At 38.1% G+C, this 26,288-nt stretch overlaps 1 protein-coding gene across 1 annotated transcript in view; it reads left to right on the top strand.

Moving 5' to 3' along the window:
• Positions 1-24,795, top strand: part of LOC137183790 (chromodomain Y-like protein 2) — a 36,839-nt gene extending 12,044 nt beyond the window's left edge. The window contains exons 2-7 of the mRNA XM_067591091.1: positions 7,909-8,515; positions 13,546-13,763; positions 20,794-20,966; positions 21,063-21,273; positions 21,422-21,565; positions 21,654-24,795. Of these exons, the coding sequence (XP_067447192.1) occupies positions 7,909-8,515; positions 13,546-13,763; positions 20,794-20,966; positions 21,063-21,273; positions 21,422-21,565; positions 21,654-21,812 (1,512 nt within the window). The 3' untranslated portion in view covers positions 21,813-24,795. The remainder of the gene's footprint in view (positions 1-7,908; positions 8,516-13,545; positions 13,764-20,793; positions 20,967-21,062; positions 21,274-21,421; positions 21,566-21,653) is intronic.
• The last annotated feature ends 1,493 nt before the right edge of the window (positions 24,796-26,288 follow it).

The raw sequence follows: 26,288 nt of genomic DNA, 5'->3' as shown, positions 1-26,288 counted from the left end.
TTTTTTTTTTTTCTATCTCTACCTCCTGTCCATCTAGTGCAGAGGTGTTTTCTTAAAGATTGAGAAGGACTCTGCAGATCGAACAGAGTTAGGTAACTCGTTCTACAACCTAGGAACTACAGAGCAGAAGAGTCTAGCTAGCGACTTAGGGCCCTGTTGTGGTGGGTGAAATACACATTATGACATCACTGATGGACCATGATATGTTCTCATCAATGTGTTTTGGCTTGGATTAAGATTAAGATTTCTTTATTATCATTTCTCAGCACTCACATATATTAAAACAAAACTAATCCTCTGCATTTGACCCATCATTTGCCCATTGGGCAGCTGTGGTGCAGCGTGTAGGGACCAATGGTCAAGGTTCTTTTTACCAGTGGTCAGGGGCACTGACAAGAGTATTACCCTAATATACTGTACATTTCTGTGATGGTGGGAGGAAACCCACGCGAACAAGGGGAGACCTGGCATGGACAGGATTTGAACCCAGAACCTTCTTGCTGTGAGGCAACAGTCCTAACCGCTGAGCCTATACCCGGAGTCGAACCTGGGCCGCCTGGTTGAAAACCAGGAATCCTAACCGCCAGACCATGATCCTAACCACTAGACCATGGAGAATACTGAAGACAAATTTGGCAGCTGGGGGAGGATATGCCCACCTCCATTCTTCCAGCTCATACTTAAACACCAAGTGTTACTAAACCTTTCTGGTTTATGTAGACATGCTGCCTCTCTCTCTGTCTATCCTCTTCCTTGTTTTCCTTTCATTGCATATGTCTCTCTGCTATTCTGTTATATGGTTAAGAGTGACATTGTCTGAGAACAGTAGCAGTTATCACTACAGCTGCATTAAACCCTCTGTTGAAACTTTCCAACCATCCTTCATTGTAGAATCGACAAACAGAAGGCGCCTGCAAAGGGACACACAGTGCTTGATCTTGTGAATTTTCAGGCTTGTATACTTCTGATGTGATCTAGCACAGTAGATCTGACTGAAAACACTTGTGCTTTAATTATATTCCCCACAGTTATTGTGTTTAAACATTTTTTCATTTACTCTGTAATATAGAGTGACGGTGGGTTATGCGTGTACTTACATAACTATGTCACGTCTTTTTTTATGTTTTTAAGATGTTTTTATTTGAACTGTCTAGCATTGGGTCAAATAATTCTTAAGTTTTGTGATATTTTTTATATGAAGCAACAGACTGTACTACTGTGCCCAAGACAAATTTCCTCTTGGGGACAATAAGGTCCATTCTACTCTACAGTACTCTACTCTACTCCACCTCCTCTCATTACTGAATAGATAGATGACTATGGTGATGCAATTGCCTTGTTTGTGTTCTTTCATTCACTGTGATAGCAGTAATCGTTGTGAACAGAAGGTTTGCAGTGGAGATGTCTTTGCTAGATGTGTGTTACTGAAACAGATAAGACAGCTGAGTTACTCTTAAGTTCGTTAATGTGGTGTTAACTGTCAACAATCTCCACAAGGCAAGTAGCCAAAGGTCACCAATCACAGTTCTTGCAGACTTGACATGGTATCCCTGTATAGGCTGTAGCTCTGACATGAAGTAACATTTTTGAGGAGCTGCATGGCTGACACAGTTACGATGGCTATGTGTGTAGTCTCCGTAGCTACGCTGTCATCCTTTTAATTCACAGCTATAAACCCATCTTAACGTTGACCATTTAGCAAAGGTTATACTGATAGACCAATGAGATAACAGCAAACTGGTGAGTCACTGGCAATTATCTTTCCACTAATATCTGAAGCGTACCAGTAATAAAGTGAAATACATTTCTAGGATTCTAAACTAAATATATCCAGTACCTAAGTTTAGAATGGATATTGGGTATTTCTGTGACATCTGAGTTTTTCAATAACAAACACTAATATCGACAAGGATTTTTAATTTTTTTTATAATTGTCATTGCTAGGAAAATAAGAAGAGTGTTAGCAGTGGCAAAACTATATGTATTTTCCAGTGTTAAATGCACTTCCAAGTTGTTCTGTTGTATGTGTTGTCTTTATCACATCTTCACACTAGGTCACTTCCTCTGTCCATGTCCATTTTGTTGTCTGTTCACTTCACCAAATGGGATGAGACGCATAGTTGTTCATAGGCTGTGTCAGTCTTAAATAGACAATTTGTAAATGTTACTGTGTAGAATTTCAATTTGGAGAAATCGTGGGCATTAACGCCATGCAGCAGTACAGTTGTACACACATAATTACCTGTGTAGGATGCCTTCACAGAAGATAATTCTTGGAGGGTTTGGTTGGTGATCCACTGGACGTTTCCTTCATCTGGTTGGAAATGGATGTAAAGATTTTTATATAATAAAGAGTCCCCTACTGATTTAGTGTTGCACTTTTATATCATAATCAGACTTGCAATGGGTTTAAAAAAGTACCAAAATTGAGGCAGAGGAACAAGGACTATTGTCTTTTTTTTATTCCTGACATTCTTCTTCGGTGTCAATATTACCCACAATGCAACTCGACTGCCTCTGGAGCTACAAAATCTATCTATCTATCTATCTATCTATCTATCTATCTATCTATCTATCTATCTATCTATCTATCTATCTATCTATACATCTACACATAAGCCAATTTATAATTAATTAATAATTAATTTATAGCCAGTACAAATCAACAACATCTACAGCCTCTATATTTACCATACAGTTGAATCAACACCTCTCTGACTCAGGGGGTCCTATATTTATTCAAGGGCATAGTCTTTCAATTTGAGAGCATGACTTCATGTTCAGATTCTGTAATGCTTTCCTGCAAAACCCTGCCCTAACACTCATCCCTGGTCGTGCGTAGTTTTCCTCTGCTCCTGCTCAAAACTGTCTGCACTCAGATGTTACTTGCACAGATTTCCTGTGCTCCTGCTTAAGTCCCTCTCCTTGTATTCAGGCTGCTTCTATGCACTCATGAAATGTCTGCCCTCAAATTTCTGCTCTCGCTCTTAGATTCCATATCAAATTTAACTGGCTCTAATACCAATTGCACAGTGCATTAACATTATTTAAATGTTCTTTATAAAGTGTAGTATGATGACACAGATGAAGGCCACAAACCTAAGGTGTTGGTCTAACAAAAAGTTGTTGCTGTGGTTTTGACTACCTTTTTTTCTCCATACACCTTGCATTCGGTTTAAATTGTGTTAGAAACCCAAACTCCTCTAGTGCATGTAGAATAGGTTACGCCTACAAGAATTTACCATCCAATCACAGGAGACTGTAAGACATATCATACCACAAAAATTAATATTATTTTCAGATTCATCCAAATATTTTATGTGTAAGTTTTCACCAAATTTCATCCCGCTATTTGACAGAAAAACCGACAAACATAGCGAACTGGACTAAAAATATGAATCCTTTTTAAAGCTCATTAAATATATGAGCTATTCTGACATTCAGAATTAATATTTTACAGTTAGGGCAGTCATGATGTGGAACACTTCAACAAGTAGTATGAGAGTGTGTAGCACAACATGAATGACCACACAACCAAATAGGTTTTAAACAATTCCTCACCAAAATATCTGAAACATTTATTTGGAATTGAAACCAAATGTGAATTCAGACAATATGTCTTTTACAGCATAAACATCCATTACATTGTAAAACTGTGTGTGTACACAACTATGGTTAGTACAGTTGGACAAAGTTTAACAAGGAAGTAGTGATGCAAGATGTAATACACATTAACAATGGGGAGTTTGGATGATCCTATTTGTTTTTTTAACTTCTAAAAATCGTGTTTACTGTACATATGTTTAAACTGGAGACGTCTTTGAAACCTGAACATGACGTTTCTCTGCTCACTCTGATTTAAGGCAATATGTCGGCCCTCAGAAATTATATATATAATAGTCTCGGTCGGTAGGAATGATGGCAGATGCTTCTAATGCTGTTTTTCTATTTGCTAACATTTGCTGATTAGCACTAAACACAAAGTACAGCTGAGGCTGATTGGAATGTCATTAGTTTTGCAGGAACTTGGTCATAAACCAAAATATTGGACAAATAGTTTGGTATTTGTTGATCAATGTAAGGTCAGGTGATTAAGTTGTTATAGTTAATCCTAAGGGACACATGAATGTCTGTAAGAAATTTCATTGCAGTCTGCCCAGTAGTTGTGAAAACATTCACACAAAACCACAAATGTCAACCTCATGGTTGCCCTGGAGGAAATGTCAGGGGATCAATGAAGTCATTTGAAAACATCATCTGGGAACCATGAATGTCTGTACAAAATTTCACAGCAATCCATCTAATAGTCTATTTTCATTTTAATGGCTCAACTTGGTGCGAGCATCCCCAGCCTTATTTAAAATCAGCATTAGTGTTTTATCATCATGTCAGCATTGCTGCTAATAGTTCATCAGAATGTGGCTGCATGATTGTGGTCAAAATGATAATCACATATATTTTCGCTCAGAATCGAGATCACAATTTTCTCCCATGATTCTTAGGGACATTTTTTCTTTTTAATGAAAAAATATTTATTTGAATCTATATTGTCTTCATGCAGACAGTTGAAACAATATACTGCACAACACACTGCTTTTTATTAAACAGAGAGCTCATATACAACTGCATGAAATGCAAATGTTGAGAATAATCAAGAAAGTCTGATTTCTACCCTGTTTAAAAAAAGATAAAATTGTAACTAATACACAGCTCACCTGTAGCCATCTGTACCCAGTGGCCTAAAACACAGAGGCCTTGTCCAGTTAGGGAGGGAGACTGCTTTTGCAATATTAAATTCATTGTTATTAAATCATTTTTTCCACCTCCGCACTACAGGAGATAAGCGCTTGCTCCAGACCTGTGTGATACTCACACTCTGTAACCACAGACTGATCATGATAAAGTAATTACTGATAAAAACGGACTCATGTATGATTCCATAGTTCAGCTTGATCACAAATCGGCTGTGGCCTCAAAATGATTTTTCGTATTTCTGCCTCGACTGCTGCTCAACACTTAACCTTAGTGTAAAATTGGAGCAGGTAACACAACATGATGAATGGTTGGTATTGACTAGTGTTTGTCTAGCAAAGCATTAATTCCTTGTTTTGTAATGGTGATCAGAGCCATATATTTGGCTCACCTAGGTAATAGTCTTCACCTCTATTGTTAAATCACAAGTCTCCACCCCACCTGCATCAGGGAATAGACAGCCACTCCTGACTAAACCACTCCCACAAGATTATAGGGAGGGCCCTTCTGGCCTGTGACTCCCTCTTTTCCCTCCAAACCATTCCAGGCAAAACAAAGAGAAAACCCATATACCTGAGTTTAATCCTATATTAAGGAGAAAAGAGTGAAATGCCAGATTGTGGATGCATTAATGATAAAAAAAAAATCCACCATCCAACTTAACCGTTAACCATTTCAATCCACTCTTGACTACAATGAATTGTTGGATCCTGTGTTTAAATGTGCACCACATCAGATGTTCTGTGAGACACCACCGCCACCACAAACAATATAACTTTTTCATCTATAGTCTGAATTGAGATTGCAATCTTTTTTTGACTAATTGTGCAGTCCTAACCACATGATGAATACAGTTCTGTTATCAACCATCATTTGACAGATCAGTGTATATTCTGTGGTTGGGGTGAGATGCTGAGAGAGATCTCTTCCAGATCATACACAAGCATCAAGTGTTTCTAAACCTCTCTGGTCTGTGTACAGAAGTTAACCTCTTGCTTTATATTTCCTTCTCTTCAGTTCTCTGCATGTGTCTCTCTGCAATGCTGTTAAGTGTGACATTGTCTGGGACGATAAGCATCCTAATCGTCTGTTTGTTTCAGAGACACCCCTGCAGCTCACCCATCAAAGGCTGTTTACTCTTGTTAATGTGCTCGCCGCATCTGAGAACATGATGAGCAGTTATTACCACAGCCGCATTAAACCCTTTGTTGAAACCCTCCAACCACCAGTCTCATGGCCTCAAAACCATGCTGCTTAAAGTGGTATGCATATTGTTTAACATGCTCTTGCTATAACTTTTTCTTTTCTTTTTTCGTATCATTACTAAAAAGCCTCGTTCAGAATCTGTCTTAACAGTCATTTTAAAAGGCTGATGTAAAATCTGAAGTCTTACAATGAGCCCCAAGGCTGCTACTGTGTGTGATGTTATTTTATGGCACTAGTCATATGTTAGTCCTACATGTCAGGCAGTGATAAGGAACCTTCTGTATAAATCAAAACCAAAAATCAAAACAGACAAAAACAAACTAAAAAAACAAAACTGTATTTCACACTTCTGAGATGTGTCGACAGTGGTGCAGGAGTTCATTTGTTTATTCTGAGGATGGATGATGCTGATGAATTCTACTGTGATAAGTTTTCACATCACTCTAATCTGAGAAATTGAAATCCTTAGAAGGTACTTTAATGGAGTTAACATACCAAGTCACAATACAGTGTAGTAATTGCGACTCATTAAAAGCCAAATATTTGTCAAAATCTCACCGGAGTTGACTCTCAGTGCACCTGCTGAATGTTTGTACAGTATTCACTGGCATTTTAGCCTGAGTTTGGTCTGCCAAAGTATTTGGCTCTTTAAAAGAGGGATGGCCGTTCTTCATCAAATTAAGGAACATGAACAGCTTATTGCCCTGAAATGGCACCTTGAGTCTAATCAGCACCTTCTGAATTGTGAATCAAATTGAATGCAATCAAAGTGAATTGCAACATAATGATTCACACCCCTATAATTTAAACGATTAGTCAAACACACATTTTGTGAAATCCGTTGATAAGACCAGTAGTTAGCCTTTTATCAAATGAAGGAGTATGACGGCTCTGTGGTTGATACAACAGTACTTACTTTATTAAACTAAAACATACATATATATTGGTGTTACATAGGCCATAATTTAATTAATTTCACAAAGTAAGTTGGCAGAGAAAGAGACAGAAAGAATCTTTAGTATGACAACACACAAACTAGAATCACTGTTTTCTCCCACTGAAGTTTTTAGAGAATTTGTGCAATTTCTGATAAAATATCCCTTTTTACATAAGTTTTTTTTTTTTCAATTACATAATTACATGCTTGTGTCAATTTTCTGGTGCTTTGTGCCCTCATCTGACCTAATATAATTGAAAGTACACAGGCTTTACAATTGTTGGTTTGGACTCAATAAGCCATGGTTAAGGTTTCTTCATGATAACAGCCTGCAGCTCATTTCAGCTCCACTCTGGTCTTTTATAGTCCTCTTACAGAGAATTAGCCCTTATCTCAAACTTGACATATGTCACAAAATGTACCTTTTTAAGATTTGATACTCCCTGGCAATGTCTCAAAATATAATTCAATATAAAAAAAATATATAAGGTGGAAGGTTTCATCTTTTGGGGAACATGAATGTTTTATGAATGTACTGATGGAAACCTGCCCACAAGGTTTATTTCTAGTGCTTTAAGTGGAAATTTTTGATGTGCCATTACAGCTAAAACAAGAGTTTCCATATGACTTTCAGCAGTACAAAATCATATGAAGGGCCTCAGATGCTGTATAGATTTTATCAGAATCAAATAGTGAACACATATTGACATTGAATGCAATGATTTTTATAATAGTAAAGTTAATCCTTTTAAAAAATCATTTAATATGTCGATCTCTGTGTCTCAATTCAACATTTTTTGTCTTTTATCACTTTATTAGTAAATACAGTAATTGCAACATTGTTTTGGAGTTAGAAAGACTATTAAATCTATTTTATTTATATGATTTTTTACCTAATCTAGATGATATGCACAGTATGTGTTATTTCTTTATATTTCTTTTCTTCAAGCATGTCAAAATGTAATTTTCGTCATTGAAATACAGTCTAATTGTCTGTTTCTCTGCTGCCTCAGGTGGAGCGGATTGTGGACAAGAGGCGGAACAAGAAGGGTAAATGGGAGTACCTGATTAGGTGGAAGGGCTATGGAAGTAAAGAGGACACATGGGAGCCAGAGCACCACCTACTGCACTGCGAGGAGTTCATTGACCAGTTCAATAGCTTGCGACTGCACTCACACAAACGGCCCAAAATTCCCAAAAATCGTGGAGGGAACCTCATTACCAGCCACCCATCTGCCACAGAAATCTCCAAAGCTCGGTCTGAGGCCCGAAAGAAGAAAAGTACTTGTGGCCCAGCTGTAGGGGTTAGAGTAGGAACTGTTCTAGGGATTGGAAGTGGAGGGTCAGGACCCACTCAGAAACAGAGGAAGGTGGGTGTAGGACATGGGAAGCATGCTGTAGGGGACAGAATGAGCAAAGCCATGACGTACAAGGCTCCTCCAACGGGGGTGCCTCACTTTGCTGCCCCAGTGAGAAACCCTCATAATGGACTCCAGAATGGAGAGATGGAGCCACTCATGTACAGGCCGGCGGCAAGGTCACATAGACCGCCCTCAGACAGAGTGGAGGGGGAACTAGGAGACGTGGATACCACTGGGCAGCAGTTCGTCAGTGAAATGGGTAAGATTTTAAGTAATTGAATGGAATTCAATATAGAGCTCAGCTGATACTATATATTTGAATACAATGTCAATATTTGAGATATAATTGTTATGAGTGATAGGGTGATGTTTTCTGACTGTGAGCATATACTCGAATGAGAAAAAAACCCCGATTTCCCCTTGGTATGTGGGTGGAGCCGGAAGGAGTCGATCTCAGGCTTAGCAGATTAAGACTACTTTGCAGATCACTGATAATACTATCACAGTTTAAACAAAACAATAAAGGATTAAAAGAACAATGTGAAATGTACATTGTAATCCTTTTTAAAATAGTTTTTATTGTTTTTAAACACAGTATTATGGCTTTAAACAAACCCTATTGGTTTATTACTCATGACTATGATCTTTTAAACCTTTTTACAGACCATGAATTTACCATCTTACTTACAGCAGACGATGAGTGTATTATCTTTAAACTTGTCACATCATCAATATTTTTTACTAACAATAGATTACATTCACTTGTATGTGCTGTAGTGACGAAACCACAGAGAATTATCACCCAACTATGCATTTCCCATCAGCTCTGAGGAGCTTTTTAGCATCTTTCAGCTCAAGGTTTTGATGTTGTGGCCTGCAATTTTACAATTTTGGTTTTCAGCAGCAGCTTTTCTCAGCATAAAAGCTCTAAAAACTCATTGTACGATACCTCCCCCACACCAAATGGCAAACAGACGAAATTTAGAAACTAGCTGGTTAACATAGTGCAGCATTAAGCTGCTAAAGAGCCAGATATTTCCCTCAGGAGAGGGAGACAGTGTCACAGTCACGGTCACAGTCACCGGTTGACATTTGTCATTTTGCTTTTGTTGCCAAGCTACAAGAGCATGAGTTAGTTAGTAGCCATAAGGCTCTGTGGTGATTGAATCTCCTAGACTTATCTATCTTACTAAATTAGATTTTACTAGTTCTTCCTGTGCCATGATAAGAGTAAAAGGAAAGTGAATATTGGAATTACATTCATTGGTACATTTATTAGAATGCCACCCACACGACTCCAAATGAATGATAATGTTGCTCTGTATCTGCTGGATATTTAAATGCGCAACTGTTTCCTGTTAAAAATAAACTTGTCAGTGCTCTCTGATGGACAGACTAAGTTATAGAGACACATGTCTTTGGCATTTTTGTACTGCAGTTTCTTGTTGCTTTTCAGCCAACATTATACATTATGATATATCTGTGATAATAAATATTGGCTAATAATAGTTGCCATGCAGATGTAATAGTTCGGCTCAAATGAAGAATGCTGTATGTTGCAGTGTTGATTTCTCCGCATGAATAGGAATAATACAGATACTGAAAATTTGTTGACATACCAGGTGATTACATATGTAGAACTGATTCAGTTTAGATTGTGCACCATTATCTTTTTGATGGATTCTTTTATTTTATTTCCATGATGAGTATTTCCTGCTGCATGATACTGTAGATTTTATCACTCATAAAGATAAGTCCACACTGTTCTTCTGTAGAGGCCTGTGCTGAAACACAGTTCTTAAAGCTCCTACAGTGATTCTTTACTACAGAAGCAGCTGATAACGCCTTTGAATTTCACTCCTGGGTCACAGTCCAGAGCCTGCACCTCTATAGTTAATGATTACATACATTTTCAAAAAGTAATCTCAACTTGTTTAACAGAAAATCCAGATCGTAATGGAGGGAAACCATATTTGAATTACATATCAGCTGTAGAATTAAGATGGAATTTGCTCATTCTCACTGTCCATAATACCTGCTGTGGGAATGTGTTGTCCGCTGTTGTGGGTGTCAGTATGCAGTGTGCATATGGTATTGGTTTGGGTGTTTGTTACTTCTATCAACTTCAGTCATGTTATTCAGTGTATTTAACTTATGGTTCCTAATTCTTGTTTACTTTTGGGTGTTATGTCACCATTTGTAGGTACAGCAGAATATGAACTTGAAAACTGAAAGTCCCATATGGAATCTGTCAGCTGTTCACTCATGTCAAAGCACCTCCACTTAATTAGTGATTGTGAGACCTCATCAGAGAGCTTCTATATCTGAGAACATTGGGGCCACCAACCCAACCTAATGGCTATCACCCTGGCAGCTATTATGGATACTAATCTCCTAATCCTCGAAAGACTACCCCGCTCACCTCATTCAGCTCTCTCAGCTCCATCCATTATCCCGCTACACTGGCAGAGGGTGTCTCTGTGATTGTCAACTGGCAGCAAAATGTGAACACGAGGTCATGAAATCAGATCTAGAAGAGGATTGTGAATATTTGCTAAAATAGCAGCAACAAGAAGGTATCAAATCTCATGTCAGCTTTAGTGAATTTACAATACTTGGAGCAAATTTTGAAATGCCTGTTTGATTGAAATTCATTAAACATCCCCATCCACTTTCTGTGTCACCACAGAAGAAAAATAGGCATATAAGTGATAACAATCCTTACTGTTGCTACCATTTTCTATGATACATCTTTTTGAGCATAAGGACCAACAGTCTGCAGGAACACAAAAGAAAGTCTGAAATTGTGGAAGTGGATGATGAGTAGCTCAGTTTAGCTCAATTGACAATTAGCTAGATAATGGTAGCACCAGTAGCACAGAGCGTCCATTAATTTACCAGAATTTTGAAGCAATTTTGTCACATGTATAGAGCACTGTCAGTGGACGTTCTTTGGCTCAGGGAGACCATGAACTCTCATCCTTAAACTATTTTGAAGCACTGTCTGCTACCATAGGAAATCCCATCTATCCAAGCTGACCTCTGTTTACGGTCTTCCTCTGTATAATTGAATTAAAACAAATTGGGAATCCATGTTAATCAAATTTTGTTTTGCAGAGTCAAAGTCTAGATGATTCTGTTAGAGGAACTAATGTAGTTTCCAATTTCACAAATGCAACTGTAATTTGAATTGTTTTATGTGGGATATTATGTTCTCACACCGTCATCTAGCTTTTATAATTCTGAATGATTGGCTTAATGGCCAATTTATCATTTCTTTAAAATATTTTTTTCTTTTACACCTCTTTTATACCTTAGAAAAAGTTACACTCGCCTTTTTTCCTATTTAGTTTGTTATTGCTCTTTCCACTAGTGACCAACTCAAAGGTCAAGTTTTACTGATTCTGGAGGACTGCCTGGTTCTGTCTCTTCACTGCGTAATTCATCTTGGAAAACACTCACTGCTAAAAACACAGACTGAGGGCTTTTTATTTTGTTTCAAAGTCTCCACTGAAGGCAAAAAGCAAAAAAGGATTTTTTTAAAAATATCAGTCTCACCTTTTGTATTACAGACCCAGCTTTTGGTGTTTGTTGAATTAGTATTTTCATATTTCATATTATTGGCTTAAATTATTCTGAGAGAATCCATGCTTGTGTTCTGGAGTGATGTATGGCTTAGTCATGGGTTATTGTTTTATTCCACAGCATCACTAGATTATCTTAGATAAGGACTTGTGCATTGCGTAACTCATGATTCTTTCTTTGATTAATTCCGCTGATGAAAGTGTACAACAGCTTTTGGATTAAATAAATCAAGGTTTCTGTGTGGTCTGAAAATAATGTTGGCTACTTTTCAAATGTGAAACCTGCGATAGCAAGAAAATTAAGCTGTGTGTTCTATTTGCAAGCTTGAAATATTCATGCAATCAAGAAAAGTTGAAAAATCAGAGAATCCCACTGCGACAGCTCAGACATCCTGCTGAGAGAATACCATCAGATGACAGAAATAGGTGAAGCTATCTTGGCACATTAGTGACATGCTTGCCAGATGTAGGTGTTCAGACAAATATAAATGTACTATGGAAAAAGGTCTTTAACAATAAGTTAAAGCACTGCTGAAAAAATAGCTACAAAAGAAAATTCCTACCACTCAATGTACAGTGTACATGTACATATTTCTCACTCCATTCAAAGTTCCTTTCAGTGATAGAGGATTTTATTTGTAAAAGAAAGACCAAAACTTCATTTTTTAGATTAGCTCAGAAGTTCTGATTGTATCTTAGTATATAAGTTTCATACTGCAGTAACTTCATAAACACAGACTTCAAGGACAATCTTCTAAACTATCTATTTCAAACACTGCATATATGCAAATGTTTCGGGAAAATACAGCGAACGTTTGCGTCTGTCTCTTCTCTAAGACACACAGTATGAAAATATAGGGAAAATCATACTAGAGTTACACAAAGAAAAGGCACTTTTTAGGGACACATGAACCTCTTTAGGTCAAAGCAAACTTGTTGGTTTGCTAAAATAACTTCTTCTGGTTACATCCATACTTGGGTTGAAATTTTAAAAAACACATTACGACAGTAAAAAAAAACATGGTCACAGTGCTGCAGAGCCAATGCTATGATGAGGGGCAGCAATTTTCCTCCAGCTGTCAGTCAATGAGTCATTACACTCCAGACGAGATGTCTCCACTTTTCTGCATCAGATACACAAATATGCCATATACCAAGTCAAATCAAACTCTACATGGTTTTGAAAAGTCCCTGGTTCAACTGTATTATCAAAACCACTGGCTTAGATAATGATTTTACTTGTTGAAGTGAAAATGAAGGTCAAGGTTTAAACTTTATTTCCCAGTATTGTGTTCATTGTAAACAACCATCAGATTTTGCAGTGCTACTTCTTTTTCCATTTGATGTGCATGCACAGTCTGTGATGGACATATTTACCTTTAAAAAAAAAAAAAAAAAAAGTGGTTTATGAAATACAGTTCACCTCAAGATTTGTTATAAAACCTGTCTGCTCACCTGAGTTCTTGTATTACTTCTCATATAGACTGTTAGAAAGCTACAGTACGTCAGCATCCAACAATCTCAGCAATGAAAGTGTTATCAAGTTCTATCACAGTTGACGTCATGCCAAGGCCGATGTTGTGAATATATCTAAATGTTAACACGCAGCTTTTAAATGAATATTTCAGGTGATGTTTTTGATGTCTAATATCCTCACAAGTCTCTGAAGACTGATTGACCTGTTTTGTCATTCCTCCTGTGTCAGGCTCCCCTCTGGCCAATGGCAAGATGCATCTGCACAGCTCTGTAAAGCGGAAGCTGGCTGAGGAGAAAGGCTACGTGTTCGACAAGCGGTTGAGGTACAACGTGCGACAGAACGAGACCAACTGTCGATTCAGAGACATCGTGGTCAGAAAGGAGGAGGGCTTCACGCATGTCCTGCTCTCCAGCCAAACTACAGACAACAACGCTCTGACACCAGAGGTGAGAATGGGAACGTATATGCACCCGCATTCACTGTCCAATGCTTATACATGATCTCTGGTACGTATCACGACCCACATTTAAATTTGTAAATTTCTTGATAGTATCTTAGTTGCCATGGAGTTCTGTTAGGTAAAAATAAATGAGTAAAGTTTCCTCAGTAACTGCTGTAGAGATGCCCTCGAGCTATTCACTAACTCCCCAACTGCTCCAGGGGAGTTTTTCAGTAGACAACTTTAGAAAACTGTAGTTTTATTTGACAGCTGCCAGGTGTGAATATGTTTAGCTGCATGAATCCAACACAGGGCATTGCTGACACTGCTGTGTGTGTGTGTGTGTGTGTGTGTGTGTGTGTGTGTATGCTCAGCAAAAAAAGGTAAGAAAATAGCTTTTGGGCTCTGTCCTCTGTCTCCCGCTAAACAAGATTTCTACAAGTACAGCAATTAGGGGTACATGTAATCCAGAATTATGCCATCTGTTGCTATTAGAGAAAAATGTCTGTTGAACTAGTGAGGAAATTTTGCAGCAAGTTCATAGAGGCGAGCATTATGTAATTATTCTTGAAGAGAACTGGAAACAGATTTCCAGTGTTCTCCGCTGCTTGCTACGTAGACATACAGTAACACAGACAGGGATAGGGATTGCAATGTTGGAGCTAACTTTTCTATGTCAGATAATGTGGCTCAGACTGTTTGCAAGAAGGCTTAGTGATGGCTAACATCTGTTTGTTTTTGATGTAAGAGAAAAACAGTATGTAATCTGAATTTTTAAATACCTTAAAAGCTCCAAGTACAGCAATATTGTGCAGTTGGGTTCATCTATCTTTACATTTATTAACATTTAAAACAGGACTATCATCTGAATATAACTTAAATACAAAAAATCAAGGCCAGAATTATTCTATATGTTCAATGTTTACATGTTTTTGTTTCCCTTTTCAATGTTATACATAAACTGGGTGCAAAACAACATCAGGTTTTTTGTATATTTTTAATAAATTACTGATTTGCCATTTCATTGTGAACAGGATCTGTCATTGTATTTTTAGAACTTGCTAGGTCTGATGCCAGCCGAGTCTACTCTACAGGCATTTAGTGGACATAACCCGAGCCAAGCTGTGTTCACTGGGTTTTGAAATGTTTTCTCACAGTCTCCTCAGCAATTTGTCGATCACCTGTGAACTCATGTCAATCAAACCCCCCCACCCCACAAAATAAGCATTTAGCAGCATGACAAGCTGCACGTCCTAATGCAGGAGTTTTGCTGGAATCTATCATATGTCACTATGATGAGAGGGATGTAGAAATGTTATCAAAGTTAATAATTTGTCGTATTTTCTTTCATGTCTAACAATGTTGAACCTAAAACAGATCTGTTTTTGAGAGGCATTTGTTTATGAGTAGACTGATTGTTGCCACTGTTATAATATGCTGTTTAGGTTAAGCTCAGAAAGATTAAAAATGATGTTTAATCATACTGGAACATGTGCATCTGCAGTACTGAATTTAGTTTCATGGCTCTCTGCCCTGATGCTGTAGCTTCTTGCACTGTGATGATCCACTTTAGACTTGGCTGCCTGCAGGGATGTACTAGCTGTGATTGGTTGCTCATTTCCACACTTCAATCAACATCAAGCCGGTGATTGGTTGCTCATTTCCACACTTGAATCAACATCAAGCTGGTCCATTGATAGTTTCTAGGGATGTATTCAGTAACTTGCTTGCACAGTTCAGCAAAAGCTTTCTGGAACTGCACTTTGAAATGTTTGCTCGTTGTTGGACCCTTTTTATGGACTGCTGTGCCATTTTATAACTTTCAGTTTCATTTTGCAAAGTTGTTATTTGTAATTTACTGTACCACGTTGCAGGGCCAGCAGTTATTTTTTAAATTGTCAAAATGACAAATGCTTTTTGGAAATATCCATCAACACTTTTTAAATTTTGTAAATGATAAAAAAAATCAGTTAATACAACTCTTGCTTTTGATTTACATTGACTCATTACTAACTGATATTGACTCTGCACAAATAAACTGAAAGTCCATATTTTCATTCAGGGCTATATTTGTAATTTATTAGTACTGATACACTTAAAGGAATAGTTTGACATTTTGGGAAATATGCTTATTCACTATCTTGCCAAGAAGTAGATGAGAAGATTGATACCACTCTCCCTTTAGTGTACTATTTCATTCCTTTGGACAGAGCCAAGATAACTATTTCTCCCTGTTTTCAGTGTTTATGCTTAGCTGAAGTAACTGGCTGCTGGTGGTAGCTTCATATGTAGCATACAGATGTGAGAATTGTATCTATTTTCTCATCACGGTCTTGAAAAGAAAGCAAAATGTTGAACAATTCCTCTAAGCACATCATCAAATCAGACATCACCAGATTGTAAAGTTATAGGAAGTAGTTTATTCTTAACTTATGAAACATTTTCAATCTTTAGTGTCATCATCGATCATTAATGTATTAGCGAGGTTAGCAACAGATAATGGTATGTATCACAATCATCCACCTCTGGCTCAAAAAGAAACTAGATTTTCCTCCTCTAAGTCTGCAGACTGCGTCTCAGATCTTCCACAGGGGGCGGTTCTGGCTTTGATACAGCATCATGTGCATGGCACCCTGTACTTCACAGGCACTGAAGTGGCCTAAACTGTGTGTGCACGTGTGTGTGTACTTTCATGTGTGACAGTAAGCCTGTAAGCTGTGGGCTTATCAAACCGCTCTGATAGCTCCTTCTCTGTCTCTCGTTCTTTGAAGCTGGAGGAACAAGAGAGTCTGTGGATGTGCTTACTGAATGGCTTTAACTGGAAAACCTTTAAAAATATCCCTGTACATTTGTCATCCAAAACACTCAATGCTTGCTTTAAATAACAAAGTCCCCCAAATTATTAACTGGTGCTCTTTCTGTCACCTTTCTGACCTAACAAACTGTGCTTTCTGCTCCTGAATATACTGCCAATTAAGTGTTTTTGAACACCATTTTATCATTTCTAATAATTTTATCAAGCAATACCCTAACTATAAGAATCCTGAAAATATAAATAATAACATGAGTGAAAAAAGACACATTTATGATTTTTCTTTTCTAGGGAATCTATTTGGAAATTGTCTAGATCTTGATCTCTGTTATTAGGCATCAGTGGTTTATTGTACTCATATTATCTATTTGTCCTGTCTTATAATTCAAGTCAGGTTTATACAATTCTACAATGTAAATAGTGTGTATGTTGACTTAATTGCTGCACACATGCCTTAAATAAAGAACTAAAGAGAGGAAAAAACAGGTCCTAATTGGTCTTTTTCACAGCAGGCATTTTGACTTGTGATAGTAGGAGAAGCACAGGTGTAACCAATAACATTAACGATGGCTCTGTTCTATGAAGCTAAAACAGCAGTGTCTGTTGCATGTACACTCTGCATTGCATCTCATTTTATGGATGGAAACACCACTACACCGACCAGTGATGATGCAAAAATCTCAATATACTGCTCACTGCAGAATAAACAACTGTCTGTTATATAGGGAGTGGTAAATGAGTGAACAAGGGAGTGATTTAGGACACAGCCCCAGAACAAGATATTCCTACTTAGAGAAATCAAAAAATGTCCTACAGAAAAAATATCAGAAATATAATAATATTAATAATAATAATAATAGTCTTATAAGTCAAAATGCATCTGGAAACTGAGAAGAACTCTAGCTGAAAAAAGCCTGTCAGACGTTCTCAGTTTTAAAAACACTTAAAACATATAATTGATTATGCCCTTCCAGTTGGATTTACAATAAAATCAAGTAGTAATTCACTTATGACTTACACTCACCCCTAGAGGCGGTGCTTTCATTTATAGAGAGCGGATGCATGCTGTTGCAAGTTTCTTTGAAGTGGATACCACCTTTGTTTGTCTACAAGTGTAGATCTCGCCTCTGCTCACTGCACATGAATGTCACTTTGACTGCTCTCTTCTCCCTCACTGTTTCACAGACTAGACCCAGTATCTGCCCATCTCTTCCTCTTGTATTGATATACACACAGACATGCACGCACACACCACATTTAGCTTAAACTGGGGACAGATTATGTGCTTGCTGATACACAGAGATTTAAGTTCACTTTGAGGTTGAATGGTTAATATGGGTCAGGGGTGATAATCTGATTAAAATACAACAACAGAGAGTGTGCAGATTGACCGCAGACCGTGGTGTAATGTGGGTTTGGGGTTTCCAAATGATCTCTTATCATGTCGGCTGTCTGATGATGTCGGCCTGCTCCCTGCATGATCATATCAGACAAAAGCTGAAAACATGTCTGTTGATGCTGAGTGATGAACTGCTGATAATAACTGGCATTAATTGGGTAAAACTTGAGATGTCATACTCCTTCAACTGATGTCTGGCCATTAATTGGCAGTTTGATTATATACTACACATGGATAAATTATATTTCATTCATAAGTATTGATCTCGGAGGCTATCTTGAGGCTGCCCTCTGGATGTTGGCTGACAATGGAGGGTCCTCAGTGTACTATGGGTCACCTGGGCCTGCCAAGCTACAAAAGCTATCCCATGTAGTCACTCTCTCTCTTCCTTCCTCCTGCCGACATCCCCCCTTGCATAATCTTCTTTCGGTTTTGCACTTTGTTCTAAACATCTTGTTTTGTTAGCTTTAGTTTTAAGAAATATTATTTGTTTTAAGAATCCTCTTGCATGGACTCCCTCCTTGTCACATTGCTGAGACAGTGTGTGACAAATGGGGGCTCGTCCTAGATATCTAAATCTTGTGGTTTGGGACCATTGTGGCTTGTGAATGCTAAAATGTAAGTGCTTTTCAGGAGAGCAGATGTGCTTTTGAGACTTGAGGAGTACCATGCAACGTTGGAAGGGAGCAGAATTTGTCCCCAATTTGTTTGCAAACCCACTTGTTTAGAAGTTGTAAGTACTGGTGCATGTAATTGGTGATTACCACACACCAGTTGGTATGACCAATGCATCCCCCAGCCGAACTGGTTGATCTCAACAGGAGACCAACTTGTTTGTTGTTTTCCCTTTAATGTGACAGAGAAAGTGGATAAAGACTATGTCTTGGGAGCATTTCCCTGGTTCTCTGAGGGTCGCCAGTTTTCTGGTTGCCTTCTGGTTCCGGTTGAATCAGTGCATAAGCACCCCCCACAGCTATGTGTATGAAGACTAGGGTTGAGACTCGATAGCTAGTTGCTGTGATTAGATAGATAAGGATCATGGGCTCTGCTGTGGCTATTTTGATTTCACCATTGTACATGTTCCCAGTACATAAGAGTGCTTGTTGGGTTTGTAAATTCCTAGTATGGGTTAATAAATCAGTTTCCCTTGTATTTATATGTTGTGTTAACTTGCTTTGAGCCTGGCATGCTAGCTTGTAAAGCTAGGCAAATGATATAGTTTTGGTTTGGAAGGTGAAGACCTAGAATATCTGGCAGTGAGGAAGCTGTTGACTTAAATGTTGTACTGTGTCCACAAGTTAGCAGCTTGGTCAAGCAGTTTTGGCAGTAAGTGTATAACTCATACTTTGGTTTTTGTTTTATATGAGCTTTGGTTGCAGCATGGTGTCCTCTTTTTGGACGTGTCTTGGGACAATTTGGTTGGCTAGTGAGCCTCGGTTTTATAGGAACCTTTGGGTATGCTACTTTGGTTTAGTGCTTATTTGGTAATTCCAGTTTTGTGTTTGGTTGCTGGATTTTTTTTGAAGGCAAAGCATTGGAGGTTTGTTTACTTTGTCTAGCTGCAGGCAACTTTGTAGGACACTTGTGATAATCTTTGGTGCTCATTCTGACCCCAACATTTTTGTGTACTTTGAGTTAGGTGTTGAACCTCATTCCATCCTGACCACATTCCTTGCTATTTTGTCTCCCTCACTTTCCTGTGTTCTGCAAAGACAAATCATCATTTTGAGGTGGGTACTGTCTTATACCATTTGGATACTCATCTCAAAGGTGCAGGAAAAGCCATACAGCTATGAATGAGTCTTGTCACGGCTATTTACTTGATGTTTTGATGGGTTTGTGTACTGCCCCTTAAAAGTGCTCCTCAGGATCCAAGGTTGCTGGGTGGGGATTCATATCTGGTGAGATGGGTGGCAGTGGTTGTAGGTATTTTGTCATTCATCGATATAGATATATGTGATTGCCATTCTAAGATTATGGGGAACAATTCTGAATTTTAAATTGAGGATATGAAATCAATTCTCTTTCTATGAAAGATTGTATTGTTTTGACTTTGTAACAACTTTGTATTGTTTCAGATGTCAAGAGCATCAACTCTCTTTCTTCCTCCTGCCAACCCTGCATCATCTTCTTTTGGTTTTGCACTTTGTTCTAAACACCTTGTTTTGTTAGCTTTATTTTTAATAATCTCTTGTCACATTCCTGAGCCAGTTTGTGACAGTATTCACCCACAATTTTTCTTTGAGACTCTTATTTGTCCCAGACTACAGCCAATAGGAGTACCAGCTGTCATCATACAGTCAAGTCAGCTGCTGCTGGCAAGAAGGTTATCAAGGAAGCAAGCCAGCCAGCAAGTTGTCATGTACACATTTAACCTGCACTCTACTGCTGCTCAGAGTGTTACTTTATCTACATAGGAACAAAATCTATATTGAAAAGCAGCATTGCCTTTTCATTTGTCAAATTCAGCTCGACTGAAAGGATGACTTTTTTGAAGGAAGTCGTTCCTTTGAAACTGAAAATCTGTGGCCCCTCAACTGATGTCACTTAACTGGCTTTGGCCCTGAGGTACATTAGTTGAACCCGTTTGTATTGTAGTTGCACTTGTCAGTCTCCATGAACTATCAGCATTTCAGGAATGGGAAATCAGCATTTGTCATTATTTCTGTATGTCTGCAATAACAAAAAATCAGACATACTGAGTGAATGTAAAGCCTTACTGTGAAGAATTGAATATCTATATTTTATCTTTTTGCCTCTCAGTGGTTCTTCATGTGTCAGGTAGGTTGAGGTTTATAATACATATCTCCTTGTCTTTCTTTTTAGATCATGAAGGAAGTGTGTCGGGCTCTGGGTAATGCAGCTGCTGATGACAGTAAATTATTATTGCTCAGCTCTGTGGGGACTGTTTTCTGCAGTGGCCTGGAGCCGTCCTACCTGATAGGGCGTCTGTCCACTGACCGCAGAAAAGAGAGCAGCCGCATCGCAGATGCTGTACGGTAAGAAGAAAACTCTCTCCACTATAAACAGAACTCTCTTACCACTTGCCATTTGACTTGATAGAGTTGGTACTAATAGCTCTGTAACCCTTCTAGGGACTTCGTGTTGGCATTCATCCACTTCAAGAAACCCATTGTGGTGGCAATAAACGGGCCTGCTCTGGGCTTAGGGGCCTCCATCTTGCCCCTGTGTGATGTGGTGTGGGCCAGTGAGAGGGCCTGGTTCCAAACTCCATGTGCAGCCCTCCACCTCACCCCATCTGGCTGCTCCTCTTACACCTTCCCCCAGATCCTGGGTGTAGCTCTGGTGGGTCCCAGCAATATCAAGGCTTTTGGCAAAACCATACTTAATCTAATCAGATTTCTCTTATAACCACTTGCTTTCAGATCTTTATATTGGTGACATAGTGAAAAAGAACCTCCTTAATTGTTCCTTTTTCTGTCCCAAATGGCAGGCCAACGAGATGTTGTTCTGTGGGAGAAAACTCACAGCACAAGAAGCGTGCAGTCGAGGTCTGGTGTCACAGGTCTTCTGGCCAACCACATTTAACCAAGAAGTGATGCTACGTGTGAAGGAAATGGCATCCTGCAATGCAGTGGTACGTTGTGAGCTAGACAAGTCAGAGGTTAAACCTTTTCTTGAATATAACCAAATGACCCTCTCCCCTTTCTGTCTGTGCTTAAAAGGTTTTAGAAGAATCCAAATGCCTGGTGAGGAGCATCATCATGTCTGTTCTGGAGGAAGTGAATGAGAAAGAGTGTCAGATGCTGAAGCAGCTGTGGTGTTCAACCAAAGGACTAGAGGCACTCTTCAGTTATCTGCAGAACAAGGCGTATGAGAAGTGACCATCCACGGTGATCTCAAACTGAAGAAGAAGTTGCATTGAGGGCCTTTGTTTCCATCCATCAGCAGAGGGCAACCTGGAGTTGAGTTGGCTTGCATCTCTACCAACAATTCCTTCATGATCATCTTTTGTAAAGCAACTTTTTTATTGGACCCATAACCGTCCAGATGTTTATTCTCTGTTTAAGAAGTCAAAGAGCAAAGGGCCAAATGTGCATTGCTGAAATAAACACTGAAGGAGGTTCTTTAGGGAGGTACAGAGTGTTTCTGTACAAATGCGAGACTTAATCATCAGGATGTATCAAATCAATGTATGTCTGATAGCACATGATAAAGTGATGATAATATATATTAATATATATTTATTTAAAGTGTGTCAAAGAGTTGCTTTCTGTATATAAGATGCTTTTTTCAGGATTTCCTTTTAGTTGCTTGTTGTTTTGAGCTGAAGTGTGAACCAAAGTTTGCATGAGGACATGGTTTCTTCCTCCTTAACATGCACATTCCATTGTCTCCGTATGGACTGAAGAAAACTGTTAGAAAATTGCTCATATATTTCAGCTGATCAGAGTCGGTGTCTGCTCAAAGCATGCAATCTCATGAGTTACCATAAAATATCACAAAAAACTGACACTTTTCATTTTAACCGCATCACACAATTCATTGTTCGTAATGCACAAGTCATATTACAATAGAACCGACATCTTGTTTTTCAGTAACATCTTTATCATCATCATTATCATCTCACTTAAGTACATAATCACCAACAATTTGCTTCCATCACATTAAAACAGGATAAATGCTGTCTGATGATACACATGAAATGTCATCCTCATACTGTCAACATCCATTTTCTCTTTAGTTATTTCAACCTGCAACAAAACAGATATGGCAAGAGTTTCATTTTTAGAGTTTTATTTATACACAGGTCAGGATTTTTCTTTCAAGAGAGACTTGTGTTAATTTGAGATACACCCAGTATTTCCTGCAAATCAGAAAACGAGAGGAAATTGAAGTCTCATGTGAATGCTAGCACTAAAAATACAAATGTGTCCGTTTTTAATCAAGTGGCATTTTCGACTGAGTACAAACTGACTTTAGATGATTAAATAAATTAGTGGCTCATATCACATGGAAGGATTAGCAATGGATTTCATTCTATTTAGTTTTGACTACATATATAGTAGCCTTACATGCAGTACTGTGGTGTGTCGTTTTCAAGATGTTGGACGCATAACATTGCTTCCAGCTGTCACCGCAGATCATTATTTTGTGAAATGTGTGATTTGTTTTTAGTGAAGAAAAAAAAATCATATGATCATGTTGATATTTCCTGACAGTCATTTGTTAATTGTGTATTGTTTTAGAGCACACAAAAGAGATGATTGTTGCTTGGTCCTTAAGTAAAGTCACGTTGTGACTGCACTAATTGTCACTTATCAATATTGTGGAAATGCAGCTGTTGTGTATCTGGAGTCGACGTTGTCCTTATCTGCATGTGATGATTCAAGGTTTCAAGAAATTTTATATTTTAATGCGTATTATATTTAGGGATCTATTTTGTTTTACCAAAAAAAATGTAGGTCTGTGAAAATTGTTTTGTAAAACTCAGAAGATATTTGTCCATTTTTGTAGCTGTACACATGCAGAACAGAATATAGAAATAATATAGACAATGCTGTTTTGTGTAACTAATTGCATGTAATATACTGTACATATGAATGTGCTGCCTGTCAGAATACCTTGTATTTCAGGGTAGGTTTTGTACCAGCATTGTAAGTATTGTTAGAGATGTTGCAGTTTATTTTTCTATTTATTTGAGATAACTGTTTGGATGTGCAGTGCCATGTGGTTTTCTTTGCTCCAGAGGCACCCCGACTCTTTAGTTATGCAGTATATATAATTTCAAAACCAAAACTTGTAAACACTATTGTCACTTGAATGTTTACCCTTTCAGTAGACATTCTCAAATTAAGTTTTTTGTTGTAAATTATCCAAGGCATGCCAGATAATTTAATATATATAGTGTTTTACTGAGGTTAATAAGTATGAACAGATGATTGATTAACAATTTTCAGTCCATCAGTTTTATTTGTGGCCATTGCAGTTTGATTGCAGGGAATAATGTATGGTTTGATGAAGCATTTTCAACATTTTCAACAAAAACAGCACATTTCCACTTATGCCCATGAGAAATAACACCTTTGCAGTTGCATCATAATGCATCTGATCTTTTCCAAACTTGCCAGATATATAATTATCTACAAACAGTGATTCAGCTCACAAACATTAAAAGTGCCATGTTCTCACAGGTATTTTGGCAGGGTCATTAGGTGTAAATAGTTAGAAGTTGTTAGGATTTTGCGATTTTTCCCTACATTCACTTCGTAGTCTAAATTTATCGTCTGTTTGGTATGAGGTTTGAGAAGGACCTGTGTAAAGTGGCTACTGTAGACTGTCACTCAATGCAAATTACTCAGATCCGCTGAGTGTTAATCACATTGATCCACCTTTATGTATTTATTGATTTATTTATTTTTATTTCTAAAATATTACAAATTCTTTTCAGTGTGTCACCTGAGATAGAAAATGTGTTTCTTTGCTTTAAAAAAATAATTGTTTAGAAATTTTGGTTTCCCTTTTAAGCATTGTTTCCAAATTCCCACCTCAGCATGTGTTTGAAGTGTGCTTAATAATACATTTTGAACTAAATCAGACTACTAATTAAAACCCCTAGTCATATTTGCGCCATTATTTATTACGAATGACAGCGATTTCGACGGGTTTGTGTGTTTTCGTCTTGTATAACCACAATATCATGTTTTGTCCCGTGTACAGTATGTGTATTTCACCATTCATGTTTTTCTTCCCCCCATTGTCTCAAAGCACACCCTGGGGTGCCTTACAATTTTACTATCTGTCAGATTGATCCATACATTGTGATGGATAGAGTGAGCTGCTTCAAATAAAGACACAGTACTTTCAGTGTGGTAAATGTTTTACTTTTCTCAAAAGACTAACTAGTCTTCCAGTCAGCTACCTTAACCTTACCCAACAGACACAGTTAGTGTCCTTCTCATGTATGTAACAGACAAGCTACAATCTAATTTTGGTGTTGTAGCCTTCTTTAAAATTTTGGAGAAATACACAAAATAATCCAGAAAGAGCTGCATGCTGATAGTTATATGGCATATTAACACTTTGGCATGATTTCCATTCTTGACCTTTGGGAAGAATATATAGTTAAGATAATCTAAGCTCAAAGGTCCTCTTACTAATGATTCAGAGCCTCAAACCGCATCAGTCTTCTCTCAGCAAATAGAGCTGGCTCATGTGTCGTCACATGACCTAAATGTGAACATTGGGTCATGTGAGCGCCACACCAAAAATTCACACAGGAGGGGTCAAGCTCATTGACTAAGAACCTGACAGCCGACCTTTTTAATACCACGCAGAATGCAATTTAATACCTGTTTCATGATCATGCCAGCTTAAGTATGATGGAGCACCAGGCGAGATAAGTGATTTATTATCAGTATCACATTTCTTTCAGTACTTCTCAGCTGTACATAACTGTAATTCCTGGCGATTTAATTACCTGGACCCTGATAAGCAACATAAAATTGATTGATGGATTAATCAATTGAAAATGATTCACTCAGTTAAGTTGGGGTTTGACATGTGTCCATTATGAGACGACGAGCTGCCTAGCTGTTGTAGCTTGCAATAGTGACAGGTCTGATGGTGCCGAATAACTTAAACTTAACTAAAAGTGTGAATGTTTCGATGGTGGGCAGTGCACGCAGGGGGCAGTTTAATCCTTTTTTGTAGAGTTTCAGATGTATAACATCTCCCAACAGGCTGCAGGGACAAAAACATTTTAGAACTAACATTACTGACAACAGCAGGCAAGAAAAAGGCTTCTAAGGCTTTTTTTTAGGAAATTAACTTGAATATTTTTTTAAGGCTTTTTAAAGCTTGCAGATACCTTAGTCCTCAAACAGAGACAGGGGTTATGATTTGCCCTCATACATGACAACTTGTTAACAACTTGTCATGTACTGAAGTTCACTGAAGTTCAATCTAAGGTCACACAATGACACCTGAGCCAGCCCCTTTTGATAAGTGAGATGCACTTGAAAGCTCTGCATCATTAGTCAGAGGACATTTGAGCTTTGATTCCCTTAATATCTTTATACTTTATGTACTATCTTTATACTACTATGTGGCCGGAAGAAGTGCATGCTCTGCCCATAGAGCATGCAGTATGCATTCATCCGTCCAGCGCGGGGATGTTGCCACCGCCACCAGATTTAAAAACTCTGTATGCTGTGAAATACAAAGATTTACCAGGCACCGATAAGTTTAATCAGCATTGTGTGAACTCATTTGGCAAGGGCTTGAATGTAATGGACATTCATTTTCATAGCTTTAACAATGATGAGATAACATATCAAAGCATGAACAGATTCTTCAAA

The sequence above is a fragment of the Thunnus thynnus genome, chromosome 1 (genome assembly GCF_963924715.1).
Source record: "Thunnus thynnus chromosome 1, fThuThy2.1, whole genome shotgun sequence".
Classification (NCBI taxonomy): domain Eukaryota; kingdom Metazoa; phylum Chordata; class Actinopteri; order Scombriformes; family Scombridae; genus Thunnus; species Thunnus thynnus.
This window is presented reverse-complemented; position numbering and strand designations above follow the sequence as displayed.